The sequence below is a fragment of the Rattus norvegicus genome, chromosome 6, assembly GCF_021556685.1.
Source record: "Rattus norvegicus strain SHRSP/BbbUtx chromosome 6, alternate assembly SHRSP_T2T, whole genome shotgun sequence".
Classification (NCBI taxonomy): domain Eukaryota; kingdom Metazoa; phylum Chordata; class Mammalia; order Rodentia; family Muridae; genus Rattus; species Rattus norvegicus.
Window position 1 is genome coordinate 138345061 of NC_141539.1, and position 16129 is coordinate 138361189.

The 16129-nt window shown below is 50.8% G+C and overlaps 1 gene segment (V, D, J or C); it reads right to left on the reverse strand.

The window, feature by feature from the left end:
* Positions 1-2624: 2624 nt before the first annotated feature.
* Positions 2625-11630, reverse strand: LOC134479158 (immunoglobulin heavy constant epsilon-like). The segment is given in 7 exon segments: positions 2625-3271; positions 3354-3487; positions 5737-6063; positions 6148-6468; positions 6551-6871; positions 7051-7332; positions 11491-11630. Coding segments are annotated over 7 exon segments (1515 nt in total).
* Positions 11631-16129: the final 4499 nt, after the last annotated feature.

Below are 16129 nucleotides of genomic sequence, written 5' to 3' on the forward strand. Positions count from 1 at the left end.
TCTTTGCCCAGGAATGGCCCTGTCTGGGAGAAAGGTTGTAAATCAGTGGGTATGGTCAGGTGTGTCAGTGGTGCTAAGTGTTGAGTTGGGGAAGTTAGCCTTTTCTGGGTTCTTGGATAGATACTTCGCAGAGGAAGGGCTCCTGCATCAGACTTAGAAAGTGTGGAATAAACTGATGTCCTCCTAGCCTTTTATCTGTGAAGCTAGTCAAAGATGTTGGGGAGGTAGAGAGGAGAAAGCTTGGTCCTGCCCTCCAGAGATCTGCCTGTCTCAAGGAGGCTCTGGAGGTCCTGTCATCAGGCCAAGAATGCCCTGGAGCCATCAGCAGTGGGGGACATTGTGGTTGCCTGTCTTAGTCATTTCTGTTGCCGTTAGAGAATACCACAGGCTGAGTGGCTGCCAGTGGCTTAGTCAGTAGAGGCTCAAAGGTGGAAACGTGAAGCAGGGTGCTGGTATAGTCTTTCTGGTTAAAGCTGCTTCCTAGTCCACAGAGGCTCATTTAACACCATGTGTCCAGCCACGAGGCCGCTCTCGTGAACCAAGCACCTCCTTTTGGTCTTAGGGTTTGCCATCCCGAGTCAGAAGACACCCTCACAGGACATCGTGCTAACATGGCATCACTGGTTACAGTGTGTCATCAAGGATGTGACATGCACACTTGGACAGGTTATTCAGGCTGCAGCTGTCTGCGCACAGCAACGAGGTGGGACTGACGTTGAGCTGATGTCCCATAGGTACATTTTCTATGTAGGGTTACGGTGGCCGAGTGTAGGTTGTGGTTTTATCTAAGCGCTTGTGCCTGCTCTTGTTAGGCAACCTCTCATGAGCCTCCCCCATTGGTCTTGACCAGTGTTGGGCACGGTACTTCTGTTTTGCTGCCATATTTCTGTTTTGACACTTTGATTTTGGAGAATGCAGGCCCTGTTTACCCCCTAGGTCCTGCTTCTGTCTCTTATGACTCTTGTCACCAGGTTAAAGTCCACTAGCTAGTCCTTGATGACCTCGTCTTGAGATAGTTACCTTGGTCACATTGATGAAGAACTATTCCCAAGAGGCTACATTTATGGGTTCCAAAATGTGATTATGTCTTTTGGGGTTTTCCATGTAGCCCTCCATGGTGGACTGATAATGTAGGAATAGAGAAGAAAGCGACCTCTTAGTCTCAGAAGGTCATTCATTCATGGTATGTAGAAGCCAGGGTCACTGTCTGGGTTGTCTAGAGTGAGTCTAGCTCTCTGTGGGACTTTCCTTCCTTCTAGTTGGGATTTGGTAGGAGTTCCTGCCACACCGTGTTCTTTGAGCTGAACCCTTGCTGCCCGTGTCCAGTGTCTATGGGGTCTCGTGGCTTGGAGGGATAGTGATTAGAAGAAGACACTGAGCTATGCCTCAGGGATGTTGGTCTAGGAGCTGGTTGAGGAAGAGGCACCTAGGCCTCAGCTTGGCAGGGGATATGGCTTAGGAGAATGTGGCAGGAGGACAGGGTAGTCCACACCTGGGCTTCCTGAGACAATGTGTGTCTAAGTACAAGACCGTGCAGATCTGTGTTTTAAAGCATCATGTGTATGTGTGGTCCCATGTGCCCACAGGCATGTGCCACATGAGTGGGTCTGCGCAAACTACGTGACTGTGTGCGTGGTATACATTTGATTGTGAGCAATGGTTTGCAGCATGAATGCACATTAATGAGCTGGCCACACTAATGGCTTGGGACACATCCTAAGCAGAGCCTCTTTTCTCATCAGAACAGTCATTCTCCCAGTCCTGGGTCTTCTGCACCCAGGAGGGGTAGCTTTCTGTGTCTTTGCCATCTGGGCCCTACTCCAAGGCCCGTAGAAGCCGGACTCAGCAGCAGAGGGCTCAGATGCCTGTGGACTATGGCCTGATCCCGGCTGGTTTATCCCTATCTTAGTTCCCCCAAAGTCCCCTGGTACTGAGCTTGACACCCCAGTGTGGACCTCCTTGTGAGACTGTCACTTGTGATGACAAGAGTGTTTGGCCAATTGACCCTCAAAATGGTCTAAGTAGTTCTCATGCCTTTCTTTACCCAGGGCCCAGCAGGGCCACACTCACCCTAACATCCTTCTTTCTAGAAGTGTTCTCACCATTGAAGCATTTTCTTCAGGAAAAAAAACAGTGACTGCTGGTTTTTCCGTCCCATGAAGAGGTCTTTCTTCTTAGTCCCTGAGCAATCATTATATATGAGAGAAGCCTGTCTTTTGTCATGTGAGATCATGTCTTGAGGATGGCACAACCCATTTTGGATGGTTCTTGTACACTTGCGTGCTGTTACCTAGTCCCTCTAGTGTCCCAGCTTGGGTCAGGGGACTGGCCTGTCAGTCTGCACTTACTGGGTGGGCAGATTGTGGTCTTGAAGAGTGACCTGCAGCCAGGTTCCCGGGGGCCCAGCCCTAATTCCACCTCAATTCCCCTGGGAGGTGAGTCTGGTCAGCAGGAATGATGGACCGGATGGAGACTGGGGCAGAACTCTGTGGTTTGAGGAGGATGGCATAGAGGTGGATGTTTAATCCCCAGGCTCTTACCATCTGGTCCTTGTCCATGTTCTTGGGACCTGTCATCACCATAATGGTAGCCTTAAATACCTTCTCAAAGCACTCTCAGGAGTTATGGAAAAGAACTTTACTAAAGAGACCAGAGACAAAGTAGGACTGCCAGGCTGGGGCTGGGGTTGATGGGGCCTCAGAGCTTGAGTCTGCTGCTGCCCTGTGGGAGGCTCCTTATCTGGCAGTAGGACGATCTGCCTAGGCCAGAGGTCTGTCTGGAAGCAGTGGGGCAGGATTCCTTCTGAGGAGCAAGGGTCTGGACTTTGGGTTGATTCTGAGTGTCCCAGCTTTGACTCTGTGCTCTAGGTGGGGCCTAGTGGGGACTCTAGGCTCTGGGTTCTTGTGCTTTTGTGGTTATTCAGTCAATATGGAGTGACCCTGATGCTGAAAGACCTGGGTGACCAGCATTTGATAGGTCAAATTGAGGCTCTTCAAAGTCCTGTCTCAAAGTATCCATGCGGGACAGCCCACATTGCTGCCCCAAGCCGCACCTTCTACATGTTGACATCTCACCAACTCTGGTGCCTTTAGGGGTCTCTGCTCCCACCTACCATCCAAGGCAAACAGGCACCTCAGGAGGCTCAGACACACATGGCTGCAGGCCTGCACGGGTGCTGGCATCGCATCTATGCCCTGGTCTGGAGGATGTTGGCATAGTCTTGGAAGGTCTGGGGTGTATCGTGCATCAGTGTGGAGAAGACCCACTTCACCTGGGGGAAAGGTGTATGTGAGGATGGCGCTGCAGCTTGGCCTAGACCTCCCTGACCCACCCACCGAGGTGCAGGATCCCACCTTGAGAACAGTGACAGTGGCCCCATAGCTCACACTGAGCAGGAACAGGCTGATGAAGATATAAGTGCTGGTCCACAGCTCTTCCAGCTCCTCGCCCTCCACCTCTTCGGTACATAGGTCCTGGATGTCTAGCTCTGGGATGGGGGGACCAGCCAGTTAGCGTCCCCAGACTCCAAGTGACAGTGTGGCAGGGTGGATCCCTCACTGGTCTCAGGCAGTCCTGGTGAAACTGGAGTGGCAGAGCTCCCCATCCCACTTGCTCTGGGACTGCTCCAAGTCTCTGTTCAGCCCTGGAGGCAGATGTCCTTTTCCCCTGACCCTGACTGCTCATTCCCTCTTTCTACTCCGGTGCCCACCATGACCCAGTATCTCCCACCCTCAACAGGGCTATCGCTAGAGAGCATGATGAAGGCTACCTGCGGTGTGTGTGTGTGTGTGTGTGTGTGTGTGTGTGTGTGTGTGTGTGTGTATGTGTGTGTGTGTGTGCATGCATGTGTGTGGGCATGTGTGTGTGTCTGTGTCTCTGTGTGTGTATGTGTGTGCATGTGTGTATGCATGTGTGTGGGCATGTGTGTGTGTCTGTGTCTCTGTGTGTGTATGTGTGTGCATGTGTGTGTGTATCTGACAGGATGCCTCTATACAGCCTACAGAATTGCCTTTTGTTCAGAGTGCCCAGGGCCCTCCAGGAAGGGCTCTAAGCTCCATTTCTAGGGCCTGCATGCACACTCTGGCTCCAGGAATCTTGGTTGTGATATCTGAGGAGCAAGTCAGGACACATGGACTCCCAGCCCAGACTTATAGGACTCTAAGGTAGACTACTGGCCTTGTAGGAGCTCTATTCCTGCCTCAGTCTCCCTATAATCTGGTTTACTACTCTCTCCATACAGACCATCTTCCTGTCTCTGGTTTTCCACAGCTCAGGCCTCCACCTCCTCCATCTCTCATGGCCTGCAGTGGGCCAAAGTATAAGGATTGGCCTGGAGGCTGAGGTGCTGGCCGACTCTGCCATTGGTGATCCTCAGAGGTATCTCAGACTCAGACACTTGTCTCTGGATATGGTGGATGTGTACGGGCTTGTGTGTGTGTGTGTGTGTGTGTGTGTGTGTGTGTGTGTGTGTGTGTGTGATGGGAGCCACTGGTCTCAGGTGTGTGAACCGTATGTGCTGGTGGTTGGTGGTTGGGCGTGGGATGGGCGTGGGTATGTCTTGATTCTGGTCTCCTCATCCCTCTGGGCCTGAGATGGATGCATAGCTTGCTTTGGGCTATTGCTAAACCAAAGAGCATGATGAAGCCTACTTGGGGTGTGTGTGTGTGTGTGTGTGTGTGTGTGTGTGTGTGTGTGTGTGTGTCTGTATGTATTTATGTTCGTGTGGGTGTATCTTACTGTCTTAGTGTTGTAGAAGGTAGGGAAGAGTGTTCTGGGAGCTGAGGCCACAGGAAGAAGACACTGGTCTCTCCCTCAGGGCGTAAGTCTTCTGTTTTTATTTTGGACTCAAGTGTAAAAGGTAAAGGACTGGAAACAGACTGAAGCCTAGCGCAGGCCACATGTGAACATGGGTGAGGTGTGTTGTTGTGTCAGGTGGCTGCAAGTGTGTGCTGTTGGTGGAGTCTCTTTAAGACTTGGTGGCCTGAGTGTTTGTGGCTCTGTGTGTGTGTGTGTGTGTGTGTGTGTGTGTGTGAGAACATGGCATAGATGGGAGAACCCAACTGTGTGAAGCTGGCTTCCCATTCTGGGCCTTGGGATGACTTTGGGTTGAAAGATGAGGAGCACCAGGTTCTGATCCGGGTCTGGTATGATCACATGGCACACAGGAGGTCAGGGCCGTAGGCTCAGCCTCAATGGCTGCTGAGTACAGAGGGAAGGAGCAGGGCCATGCTGACTTCTGCCTTTCCAGATGTTGACTTTGGCTGTTTCTCTACCTTAAGGAGTTCCAGCATCCAGGAATACCTGGGAGCAGGAGCTTGCAAGACTGAGGGGTGGGTGCCGAGGCCTCTCAGGTTGGTTCATTTTACCTACATCTCTAGAGACCACCTCTCTGGCTCTTTGGATCCCTTTCAGGTGCATGATACAGTGAAGGGCAGGAAGGACCAGGGTTATCTATGCTGAAGCCCTGTGATGTCCTATTTGTCAAATACCCAACACATAGACAGATGGGTGAGCCATGCTTCACTCCTGTCCCTCTCTTGGGGTTTCCCTTCTTTCAGGCCAAGATACTTCTTCCCACAACCCACCTTCCCCGAAGAAGGGCACCCAGGGCTCTAATCAGGCACTGAGTGTTTATTGGGGTGGCTTCCCAGTGTTACAACAGTGGGCAGATGTCTGCCATTCACCTTCCCCATCACAGCTACATGGAGGCCTGGGAGGGACGGAGGGAAGTGTTACCAAGGCTCTTGGATATTGTTCTCTCCAGCTTCCTGGGTTCCCGAAGTGCCTCATGGATCACTCGGCAGGTGAACTGTTTTGTCTGTGTCCAGAGTGCCTTGGTGACCTCCAGGCGGCTAAAGATGAAGAAGCGTTGGTTGGAGCCATTGTATTTCAGAGGTGTCGTGGTACTATGTTGGCTTTTGGGGATCAGCTTGCTATCCTGCAGCCACTGCACAGAGATATCCTCGGGGAAGAAATTCTGGATCAAGCAGGTGAGTGTTCGTTTGTCCTTCTCCTCCTCCTCCGGTGGCAGGAACACATATATCTCTGGGGCTGAGCGCTTGCCTGTGGGCAGACACGAGTTAACCAGTTAACCGTGCCATCTGAACACAGAGAAGGGCCGGCCCACTCTCCATCTCCTGTGCTCACCTGGGGCCTTGGTGATGGAACGCACAATGGGCTTGGGAAAGTGAGGGTGGTCCACTCTGCACTGGTAGCCTTCACCTTCGATCCAGTCCTTGGCATCCACTGGCAAGATGGAGGTGATACTGGTTGTGGCATTATGGTGCTTGGTACTCCTCTGGGATGCCGAACCTATAGACTTCTTACGCTCTCGGACCCACGTCACGGTGATATTCTCCTCACTTTCCAGGTCCAAAACCAGACAGGTAAGTTTGGGAGTCCCATTTTCATACAGGTCGAGGGGACTGGGTGGGATCAGGTAGGTAATCACACCCCGGGGCTCATCATCTGTAAGAGAGGAAGGGCTGCGTAAGAGCCTGCCTTCCCTTCAGAACTCTGAGGTCTCAGCATCAGGCGAGTGTGGGCCTACCTGAGCATCTCCGAGTGTGGGCCCAATAGTTCTCGCCTTGGGAGGTGACCTTGCAGGTGAAGGTGCTTTCAGACATCCATTGCTGCTGGGTGATGTTGAGTCTACTGTAGGTAGAGGCTAGTTTGCCTTCCTCCTTGATTAGGACATTTTGTGCATGTGTTTCATATATCTTCCGATCGTCCATTAGCCAGTGGATAGAGACATCATTTTGGATGTGGCCGTAAACAAAGCAGTACAGCTGGATGGTGGAGTGGAATGTGTTGGGGTCGCAGGATGAATGGAGTAGATCTACAGTGGGCTTGGTGATGTTGACAGGTCGAGCTAGGGCAGAGGCAGTGAGCTGTGAGTATCTCCCTAACCTTATGTCCCCTCAAGCCTCAAACCAGGCCCCTGAGTATGTTGGGTCCCCTGGCCCCCTGTTATAGGTATATATGAGCGGTCCTTTCTGCTCTGACCATGTTCCCTCTTGTGGTAACTGTAACCAGCTCAACCCTGCTTACCCCGGATAGTCAAGTCACTGACGAATGTGGATGGGGCATGTGTCACGTGGCAAGTGAAGTTCTTGGCTGACTTGCCCCAGCTGGTCATTTGGCTGGTTGTGGTCTTAAGATCAGAACCGACAGACGGGAAGTTCATGGTGCTCGTGTTCAGGGAGTCTGAATACCAGGTCACAGTCACCGGATCAGGGAAGTAGTCCTTTACCAGGCAGCCCAATGTCACCGAAGCCGTGTTTTCGCTGCTACAGGGCTTCAAGGGATAGAGTGAAGGGGCCTTGACAGAAACTGTGGGACAGGAAGGACCTAGGTTAGATTTGTTTAGATCACTGCATGCCTGCAGCATAGGGGACTGATTAGGGCAGCTGTGACAGGAGCAGGGTTCTGGGGATTCTCTTCCAGTCTAGGAGACAGTCTCCTTCTGGGTCTTGTCTTCATTCTCTAAACCCAAGCACAAACCCAGGGAGGCCCCTGATTATTGATGCTCTGCCAAGCTTTGCTCACTGCCCCTAGCTGGCTTAGCACAGGGGCTTCCAGGAGGGCTGGGTATGAGCTTTGGAGGAAGAGGCAACTTTGCTCTCTTTCTTGACTGAGAACTTTTGGGGATGTGTGTGTTAGTTATTTCCTGTCTGTCCTTTAAGCAGGGTGACAGTGGTATTATCTCTGATATGCCCATAAATGAAGCAGGAGAACTGGGTGGCAGACTGGAAGCCATTAGGTTCTCAGGGTGAATGGAGTAGCTTTAAGGTAGGCTGTATGATATTGCCAGAGGGACCAGGCTATACTTTAAATCCAAGACACAGGTACCCCAAAGGGCTTGGGAACCCAGAGATCCAGTGAATTACTTTTGTATCTTCCGTCCCCACTTTTGGGACCTGGGGATTCAGAGCTTTCCCAGGAGCACCAGTTCCTTGGCGAGACACATTAAATCTGTTTTGGGACACATTAATGACAGAACTGTGAGACCCTTGTTTCCTAGGGCTATTGGTCTCAGCCTTTCAGATTCATGGGGCTCTTGGCTTTACCACAGGCTAACCTGCAAAGTGTTCTGCCTCCTAGTGACCTCTGCAGATCCTAGACAGCACACAGTTAGAGAATACAACCACTTCAGAAGCCACCTTGATGGCTGCCTAAATTATTCTGGAGTGCCCGCATGCCCGTGACATTCTCCTGAGCCTGGGGCCCAGTTCAGCTCTGTGCCAGGCCCCCAGAAAGCATAGGATATTTCTGATAAACCTGATTGTCTCTACCTACCCTGATATAGTCTGGCTACTATATCAGGACAATCTTCTTGGAGAACAGTTAAAAACATCCATAAAAAATTTCGAGCAATCTATTTTTTTTAAATTAATTTATTTTTTGGATTTTTTTTAAACTTACATTTCAAATGTTATCACTTTTCCCCCACCCAACCACCCACCCCTTTCCACCTCTCTGTCCTGACATTCCCCTACACTGGTGTGTGTGTGGGGTCCAGCCTTGGCAGGGCCAAGGGCTTCTCCTCCCTCTGGTTTGAGCAATCGATCTTAAACACAGTTCAGTTAAGCACCAGAAAGTTCAACTAGACCAAAAGACCTATAATAGTTTGGCCTAGTCCAGCTTGACTCCTCCTAGCCTGACCTATCCCAGCTTAGCCCAGTTGGTGTAGCTCAGGCCGGTCCATTCCAGCCTGTCCCAGTTCAGATCAATAAACTCATGCAGCCTGGCAGAGCTCAGCATAGCCTACCCCACTTAGCTCAATCCCACCCAGTTCAGGTCAACCCAGAACAGCCTGGAATGATCTAGAAGTACCCAATTCAGCCTAGTTCATCTCATAGCTCAACTTTGCTTAGCCCAACAGAGCTCAACCCCAGCCCAGTCTACCTTAGTCCAGATCAGACTAGAACAGTAATTCTAGCTCATCCCAGTTCAGCCTAGCTTAGCCTAGCTCAGTTGGGCCCAGTTGACTCTTATTCCAACTAAACTCAGCCTAGTTCAGCCCAGCTCAACTAATTATAGTTAATCCAAGTTCAGCTCAGCACAGCTCAGTTCACCCTAGCAGAGTTCAGCCATCTTATAGAAGTCTAGCCCAGCTCATCTCAGCTAAATTCAACCTAAACCAGTTCAGCCCAGTTTAGCCTAGCTCATTCCAGCCTAGCCTCACTCAGACCCACTCAGCTCCACTCAACCCAGTTTAGCTCAGACAGTCCAGTCCAGCTCAAGCCACCTGATCCCAGATTACACCAAATCAGCTCAGCTTAGCCCAACCCAGTCCAGTCCAACCAACTCCAGCTCAGCCCAATTTAGTCTAGCTCAGCCTAGTCTACCCGAGATAGCTCAGCCCAGTTTAGCCCAACCCAACGTAGCTCAGCTCAGTCTAGTTTAGCCTTCCTTAGCTGAGTTCAGTTTAGTTCAACTCAGCATAGCCCAGCCTTCCTCAGGCAAGAATAGTCTAGTTCAGCCTAGATCAGTCCACCCAATCTAGCTCAGCCCAGTCCAGCTAAGCTAGATCTAGAGTGATCCAGGGTTGGCCCAGTGCAGCACAGCTCAGTGAGGTCCAGATAAGTTCAGTGTAGTCCAATTGAGTTCAGTCCAGCCCAGGTCAATCCACCTTAGACAAAACCAGCTCAGCTTAGCTCAGCTCAGCTCAGCTCAGCTCAGCTCAGCTCAGCTCAGCCTGTTAAATTTAGTGTAGCTCAATACAGTCCAGCCCAGCCTAATTCAGCTAAGCTAAACTTAGCTGAGCTTGGCCTAGCTTGGTCTAGCTCAGATCAGGCCAGATTAGTCCTGCTTAGCCCACTTCACCCAAGTTAGCTTAGCATAGTCCAATGATGCTCATCCAAGCTCAGTCCAGGCCAATCCAGTCCTTCTCAGCTCAGGGCAGCCTTACTTAGCTTAGCCTAGCCAATTTTAGGCCAATTTAGCCCATTCCAGTTTAGTTTTGTTCAGCTCAACCCAGTCCAGCTCAGTCCAGCTCATCCCAGCTCAGTCCAGTTCAGCCCGGCTCAATCCAGCTCAGCCCAGCTCAGCCCAGCTCAGCCCAGCCTGGCCCAGCTCAGCCCAGCCTGGCCCAGCCCAGCCCAGCCCAGCCAAGTCCCTCCTAATTTAACTCAGACCTTTCCAGCCCAGTCTTGCCTAGTTCAGTGTAGTTCAGCTTAGTTTAGCCCAACTAAAAATCAACCTAGACCATCCTGACTCAGTTTAGCCAAACCCAGTTTAGCCAAGTCTAATCCAGCCAGTACAACCTAGTTTAGCCCAGTCTGGTTCAGCCCAGGTTAACTCAGTGTAGTCCAGCTGAGACCAGCCCTGCCCAGTTCAGCCCAGATCAGGACATCTCAGGTCAGCCTGGCTCAGCCTAGTCCAGTCCAGTTCAATCTAGCCAGACCAGCCCATCTCAGCTGAGTATACCCCCCATCTAGCTTAGGCTAGCCCGGCTCAGTCCAGTTCAGTCCAGACCAGACCAAACAATGTCAGCTGAATATACCCCACCTGGTTCAGTCCAGTCCAATCTAGCTCAGCCTTACCTAGCCAAACCTAGCTAAACCCAGCTAGGCCTACTTAGGCCTGCTGAGCCCAGCCCAGCCCAGCCCAGCCCAGCCCAGCCCAGCCCAGCCCAGCCCAGCCCAGCCCAGCCCAGTCCAGTCCAGCCCAGTCCAGTCCACTCTAGCCCAGCTCTGTCCAGTGCAATTTAGCTCAGCCTAGCCCAGCCCAGTCCAGCCCAATCCAACCCAGTCCAGTCCACTCCAGCCCAGCTCTGTCCAGTGCAACTTAGCTCAGCCCAGTCCAGCCAGTCCAGCTCAGCTTAGCCCAGCCTATCCTAGATCAGACCAGGCTAGTGTAGCCCAGTTCAACCCAGCCCAGTTCTGCTTAGTCTAGCCTAGTCTGATTCAGTTAAGCCCAGCCTACCCTAGTTTAAGCTGGTTTAGCCTACCTATTTCAGGCCAGCCCAGCCCAACACAAACTAGTCCAGGCCAATTCAACTCAGTCCAACCCACTTTGCTTGGCTCATCCCGGCTCATTCCAGCCCAGTGCAGCACAGATCCCACTCCTAGCTTAGCCCAGGTCAGCCCAGCTTTGTTGTTAGTTCATCACAGGGCAATTCCTTGCTGTCACTCGTTGGCTCTGTCACTTGTTATTGCCTCCTTGCCCTGATGGTTTGCAGGCAGATTCCTATTCAGCTTCTCCTGGCGTTTTCTGAGCTTCTCACGACATCTTCAGTTTCTCTTGGTTCAGCCATGTCTGGTTGAGATCCACAGTCCCCTGTCTTTGTGGATAGCGGTAGTAGTGTCTAATAACTGTGTGCCTTAATGCAGAGGAGTGACAGCTGAAGGACAGGCAATGACCAAGAGACTCTGTCCTTGTTAGAAGGCAGCCCAGGTGCCCCCTTCCCCATCCAGGACCCTGTAACCTGTTTGCCCATTCTCCTTGGGCAAACCCTTTGGCTCAGGGTCCCACAGGCTATGATACCTGAGGTCCGCTGGTAAGTGGCTGTGGCTAGCCAGGCTCTTCTCATCTGCAGCCATCTCCTGTCCCTGTGCAGGCTCCCAGATGTTGTGAACCTTTAGTAACCATTATTGCATTCGTGCCCAGATGGTAGTACCTAGGGGCCGCTCTGCCTCAGTGCCCTCAGCTAAAAGTGGGGTGGGAACCCCCGGCCTTAGCAGCCTTGGAAGTTCCCTTTTTTATTCTGTTCTTGGGAAGTTGACTAAGGGACAGTGGCGACTCAGGTGAGGCCTCTTTCTAGGAGACACACCTGCACGCTCTGGTCAGGGCACTTTTCGTTGTCTGGTGTTCTGCACAGCTCTCACGTTAGAACCTTGCATGTTCCTGCAGTCACGATGCCTGCCCCTTTGGAGTGCTACTGCCCTGAAAAGGGACTGGACTCAAGCCATTGCCTTTTCTGTTCCCTTGGCAGTCCTTCGGGGCAGTGTGGCAGTCACGTTGTAAGTTATTAACGATACACAAAGAGGAACAGCCTGTGGGCACGATATGACACGCAGGGCCTCTGATAGAGGCCCCCTGGTTCCTGTCTCAGCTTTGGAGCTGGCATGCTAGAGACAGTGGGCTTCCCTGGTAATCACTCACAAGTGGCCGCCCTTCGGCTTGGGGTCCTCTACTTGCTACTCTGGCAAGGACAGAGCACATCTGGGGAGTAACTGGGTCTCATGGAACACCATAGAAACAGCTAACGTCTCTTCCAGGCCTGTGGTCTACGTCTGCACTGAGGGAAGGGGAGAGGGTAAAGATGCTGTGTGGGCCCAGCAGCTTCCCTGGGGTACTAGCAACATCCGTTTTAACTAACACTTTGTAGAGCAAGTTCATCTTTTGAGTTCAGGGTTTCCCTCTACACTCTGACGTCTCTGTAGGCCCACGGTTCCCAGGAGTTCCGTGAAGACATACACATAAGCTATAGGAGCCACTAACTTAGCTTGTGAGTGTTGGATCTTGAGAGAGGCACACGGAGATTTGGGGAAGGGTATCAGCGCCCCATCCCTTGGACCCTGGCCGCTCAGGGTCGATGGTCCCGGTGCAAAGGACTGGGGGACTTAGGCTTTGCCAAGTCTGACTTCCACAGAAGGGTGTTTAATTGTATTTGGAAGACATCAGAGAGCTAACTGACAGTGGAAGAACCAGGTAGGCCCCGGGCTGGCCCAGGAAAGTTAGTTAGGGACTTTGGGAACACGGGGTGTGAGATCTGAGGGAATTGGGGGTCTTGCCTGGTTTTATCTCTTTCAGATAGTCTGAGGTGACAGGCTTGGCCTTTAGCCTAACAGACCTGGGTGGGAATCTGAGGGGTAAATACAGAGTTTCCTGGAAAGACCTGTGGTTCTGAGGGAAAACACAGGGGTGAGGAGCCTTTGCTCCAACTGGATCAGGTGCTGCTGTCTGTGGTGTGCCCCGAATAGTGGGAAGGACTCCATCTCCCTCATAGCCTGAGGACCAAGAAACTCTGTGTCCAGCCTGCTTGGGCCTGATTCTTCTTTGACACTCAGCTTATGCTGGGCTGCTGGTTCTGAGTCCTCAGAGTTCTATGCTGGGTGGCAGTGGGTGGTCCTCTGGAAGGAGAGGAGGCAGTTGCAACTACTTAAACCTTAGGGTTACACTGGGAGCTCTCTCTCCTTCCTGGTTCAGACTCCACGGTGACTCTTCTGGTTTTCAGGAATCATCCTCCCTCCCCCCTCCTGTCTACAGGCTGATCATTCCATTTCTGGCCACCAGTGTCCATAGTGGCCCCAGCAGCACAGTGGCTTTAGTGCCCTTGTCTTGCCCTACCTAGCCTTTATTCCACCTCCTCCTGTGGGCCAGGACTCCAGTGGGATCCTCCTTTAGTCATTCCCTTGAGTGGTTCCTTAACTCAAGCGATCATGACAGATCTGTTCCTGAATGGGCCATGTCCAAGATGTGCTGTGTGTGTTAGTGTATGCGAACTCATGTATGTGATGTGGGTGTGAACGTATCTTGAGGGCCAGGGTTAGGGTCTTACTGCTACCCCCAACTCTCTAGTAGCTCTGTAAGTCTCAGAAGTGTGCCTTAGAACAGTGTTATTTTGGTGACTGGGTGGAGGTGAGATGGACGAGACTGCTCAGCTCTCCCTAGGATCATCTGCTAAGGGATGCCAAGGACCGTAGTGTAAATGTAACATGTCTTTATTGGGCATAGTGTAATGGTCACCTTTTCTTCATGTAAAACGAGCCATTAGGGGCCAGAAGGCTTGACCTTTTGATGTACTTAAGTTGGCCTTTTTCTATATCTAGTAGTCTTAGGTCTCTTTTAGAGACCGGTGGAAGTGTCATCATGGGATTCTAGGTGCTTTGAATACCTCACAGAGCCCTGAGGAGACCATATTTGAGCTGCAAAGTATACAGCAATCATGGCTGCTGCTGAAACCACAGCCTTGTTCCAACTACCATGGCTCCAGCCTGTACCATGGCCTTAAAACTCCACTCCACCTATGACCTTCAGGTGACTTCACACACACAGCTCCAGAGGACCTTGGAATAGCAGCTCTCAAGGTCAGAAAGGAAGAAGAGCATCTTCCCTGGTGGCTCAAACCACCTGATTATTAGGGTTGGGAGATACACGGAGGGGGCACCACTGGCTCAGAGGTGAAAGGGAGAGGGGTGGGGGAAGGATCTTGGGAGGGGATGATGGGGAGAGGGGTAGTGAGTGGGATGTAAAATAATAAATAAAAAATGAATAAAATAAATAGAAATAATAAACACGCAAGCAAATAAAAAAATCCTGGTTATGTCAGAAAGAAAGGTGAACATATTTGAGACCTGCAATCTGTGCAAGGGCTGTGATGGGTTCATACGGGAGGGTTGTGATTGGTGAGACTGGAAGCGGAGCACATGCAGGGCTGTGTTTGTGGGGAGTATAATCCACGCCATCATGACCCTATACTGTCTCTAGATACAGTATGTTCCCCACTATTCCTTGAGGCTTCTCTCCAATGGATGACTCCTGATCCAAGTGTGCACCCATTAGGCCCTGATAAAGGCTTTCCCCAAATGGTCTCCAAGTCTCCTTATTTGTCATGGGTAGAGTAAGCTGTGTGGCTGTGCCAAGAGCAGACAAGGCTCCAGGTTTCCAGCCCTGAGGGCGACAGTGGCAGGAAGTAGTTGAGGAGCCAGTAAGCCATTGAGGGCAGCGTCTACAAGAATCTAAGGTGATGAGGGACAGTGGAAATATTGAGAAGACAAGCTGAGAAGAGTTGGATGTAGGGGGTGATACAGGAGAACGAGTTCCAAAGCTCAGGAGCAGTCACTTAGCTGCTGGATGTCAGCTTTCTCTATGCCAAAAGCAGCACGCCACCGGGTGTCCAAGTTCAGTGCCATAGCCTCTAGGTTTGCAAACCAGCAGGCAAGTCTCTTGAATGCAAGGCCATCAGTGCTAAGAGAACCATTCTTTAGCTGTCTGAAATTTCTCAAATAGCCAGTGGTTTGTGATGGAACACGGTAGAGGTGGAAATGCTTGCCTATATGAACCCTTTGGGTGACTTGGAGCTGGGAGCCAGGATGACCAGATACCTCAAAGAAACTTAAAGGGTGGGGGGCTTATGTGCTTAGGGCCATAATGACAGTGGGGTTGTGTGGAAGAGGCTATTTATTTCTTGACTGATGGGAAGTAGAGATAAAGGGAATGTAGTGTCCAGGGTCAGATGTAATGGCCCATGCACACCCCCAGTAATCTGCTTCCTCCACCTGGACTTCTTCTTACTGTTCAGCATTTTTCTATAATGCCACCACATTCTCACTCCACCAAAGGGCTAAGTCAGAGCCCCCTAAGACCTAACACTTCTGGAAAGTCCTTCATAGACACCTCCACAGGCATTCATTCCTTAATCTAGTCAAGGCGAACCATAAAACTCTAAGTCTTTATGTGTTATCCCTCTGTTGTCTCTTACGTGTTATCTCCCTGTTGTCTCTTATGCGCTGTCCCTCTGTTGTCTCTTATGTATTATCTCTCTTCTGTCTTTTGTGTGTTATCCCTGTGTTGTCTCTTATGTGTTATCTCCCTGTTGTCTCTTATATGCTGTCCCTCTGTTTCTAACTACATATCATCCTAATTGTCCTCCAGCTCTGTTGTTTGTTGTTTATGGGTTCATCTACCAGCCCTCTCTCCGCCATCTCCCACTACTTGTGCTTCTCTGGAGAACTTATCTTCGAAACCCTGAAACAAAATCTAACATAGAATGGTATCAGGTACAGTTACTGGATACATTTACTTCAAGTGGAAGATCAGGATTATTACTACTTTTAAAGATAAGGTTGGTCTCTAATTTGCTATGTAGACAAGAATGACTTCGAAAGTCTCATCCTCCTGTGTACGCCTTTGGAGATTTGGGATTTGGGATTACAGGCATGCATTACCACATTTGGTTTATTCTGTAATGGAGATCAGATCCAGGGCTCCTGCATTACAGACAAATACTCTAACAATTGAACTATACCCTTAGCTCAAGACCAGAAATAAAGCATTTATTTTTGCCTTTGGGATTAAAATATGGTTATATCAATAAAGGCAGTAGAAGTCTAGTACAGGATACTTTTGGTTTCTACCTGCACCCGGAGCTGAACCGCTCCCACAGCTCTCTGTTCCCAAA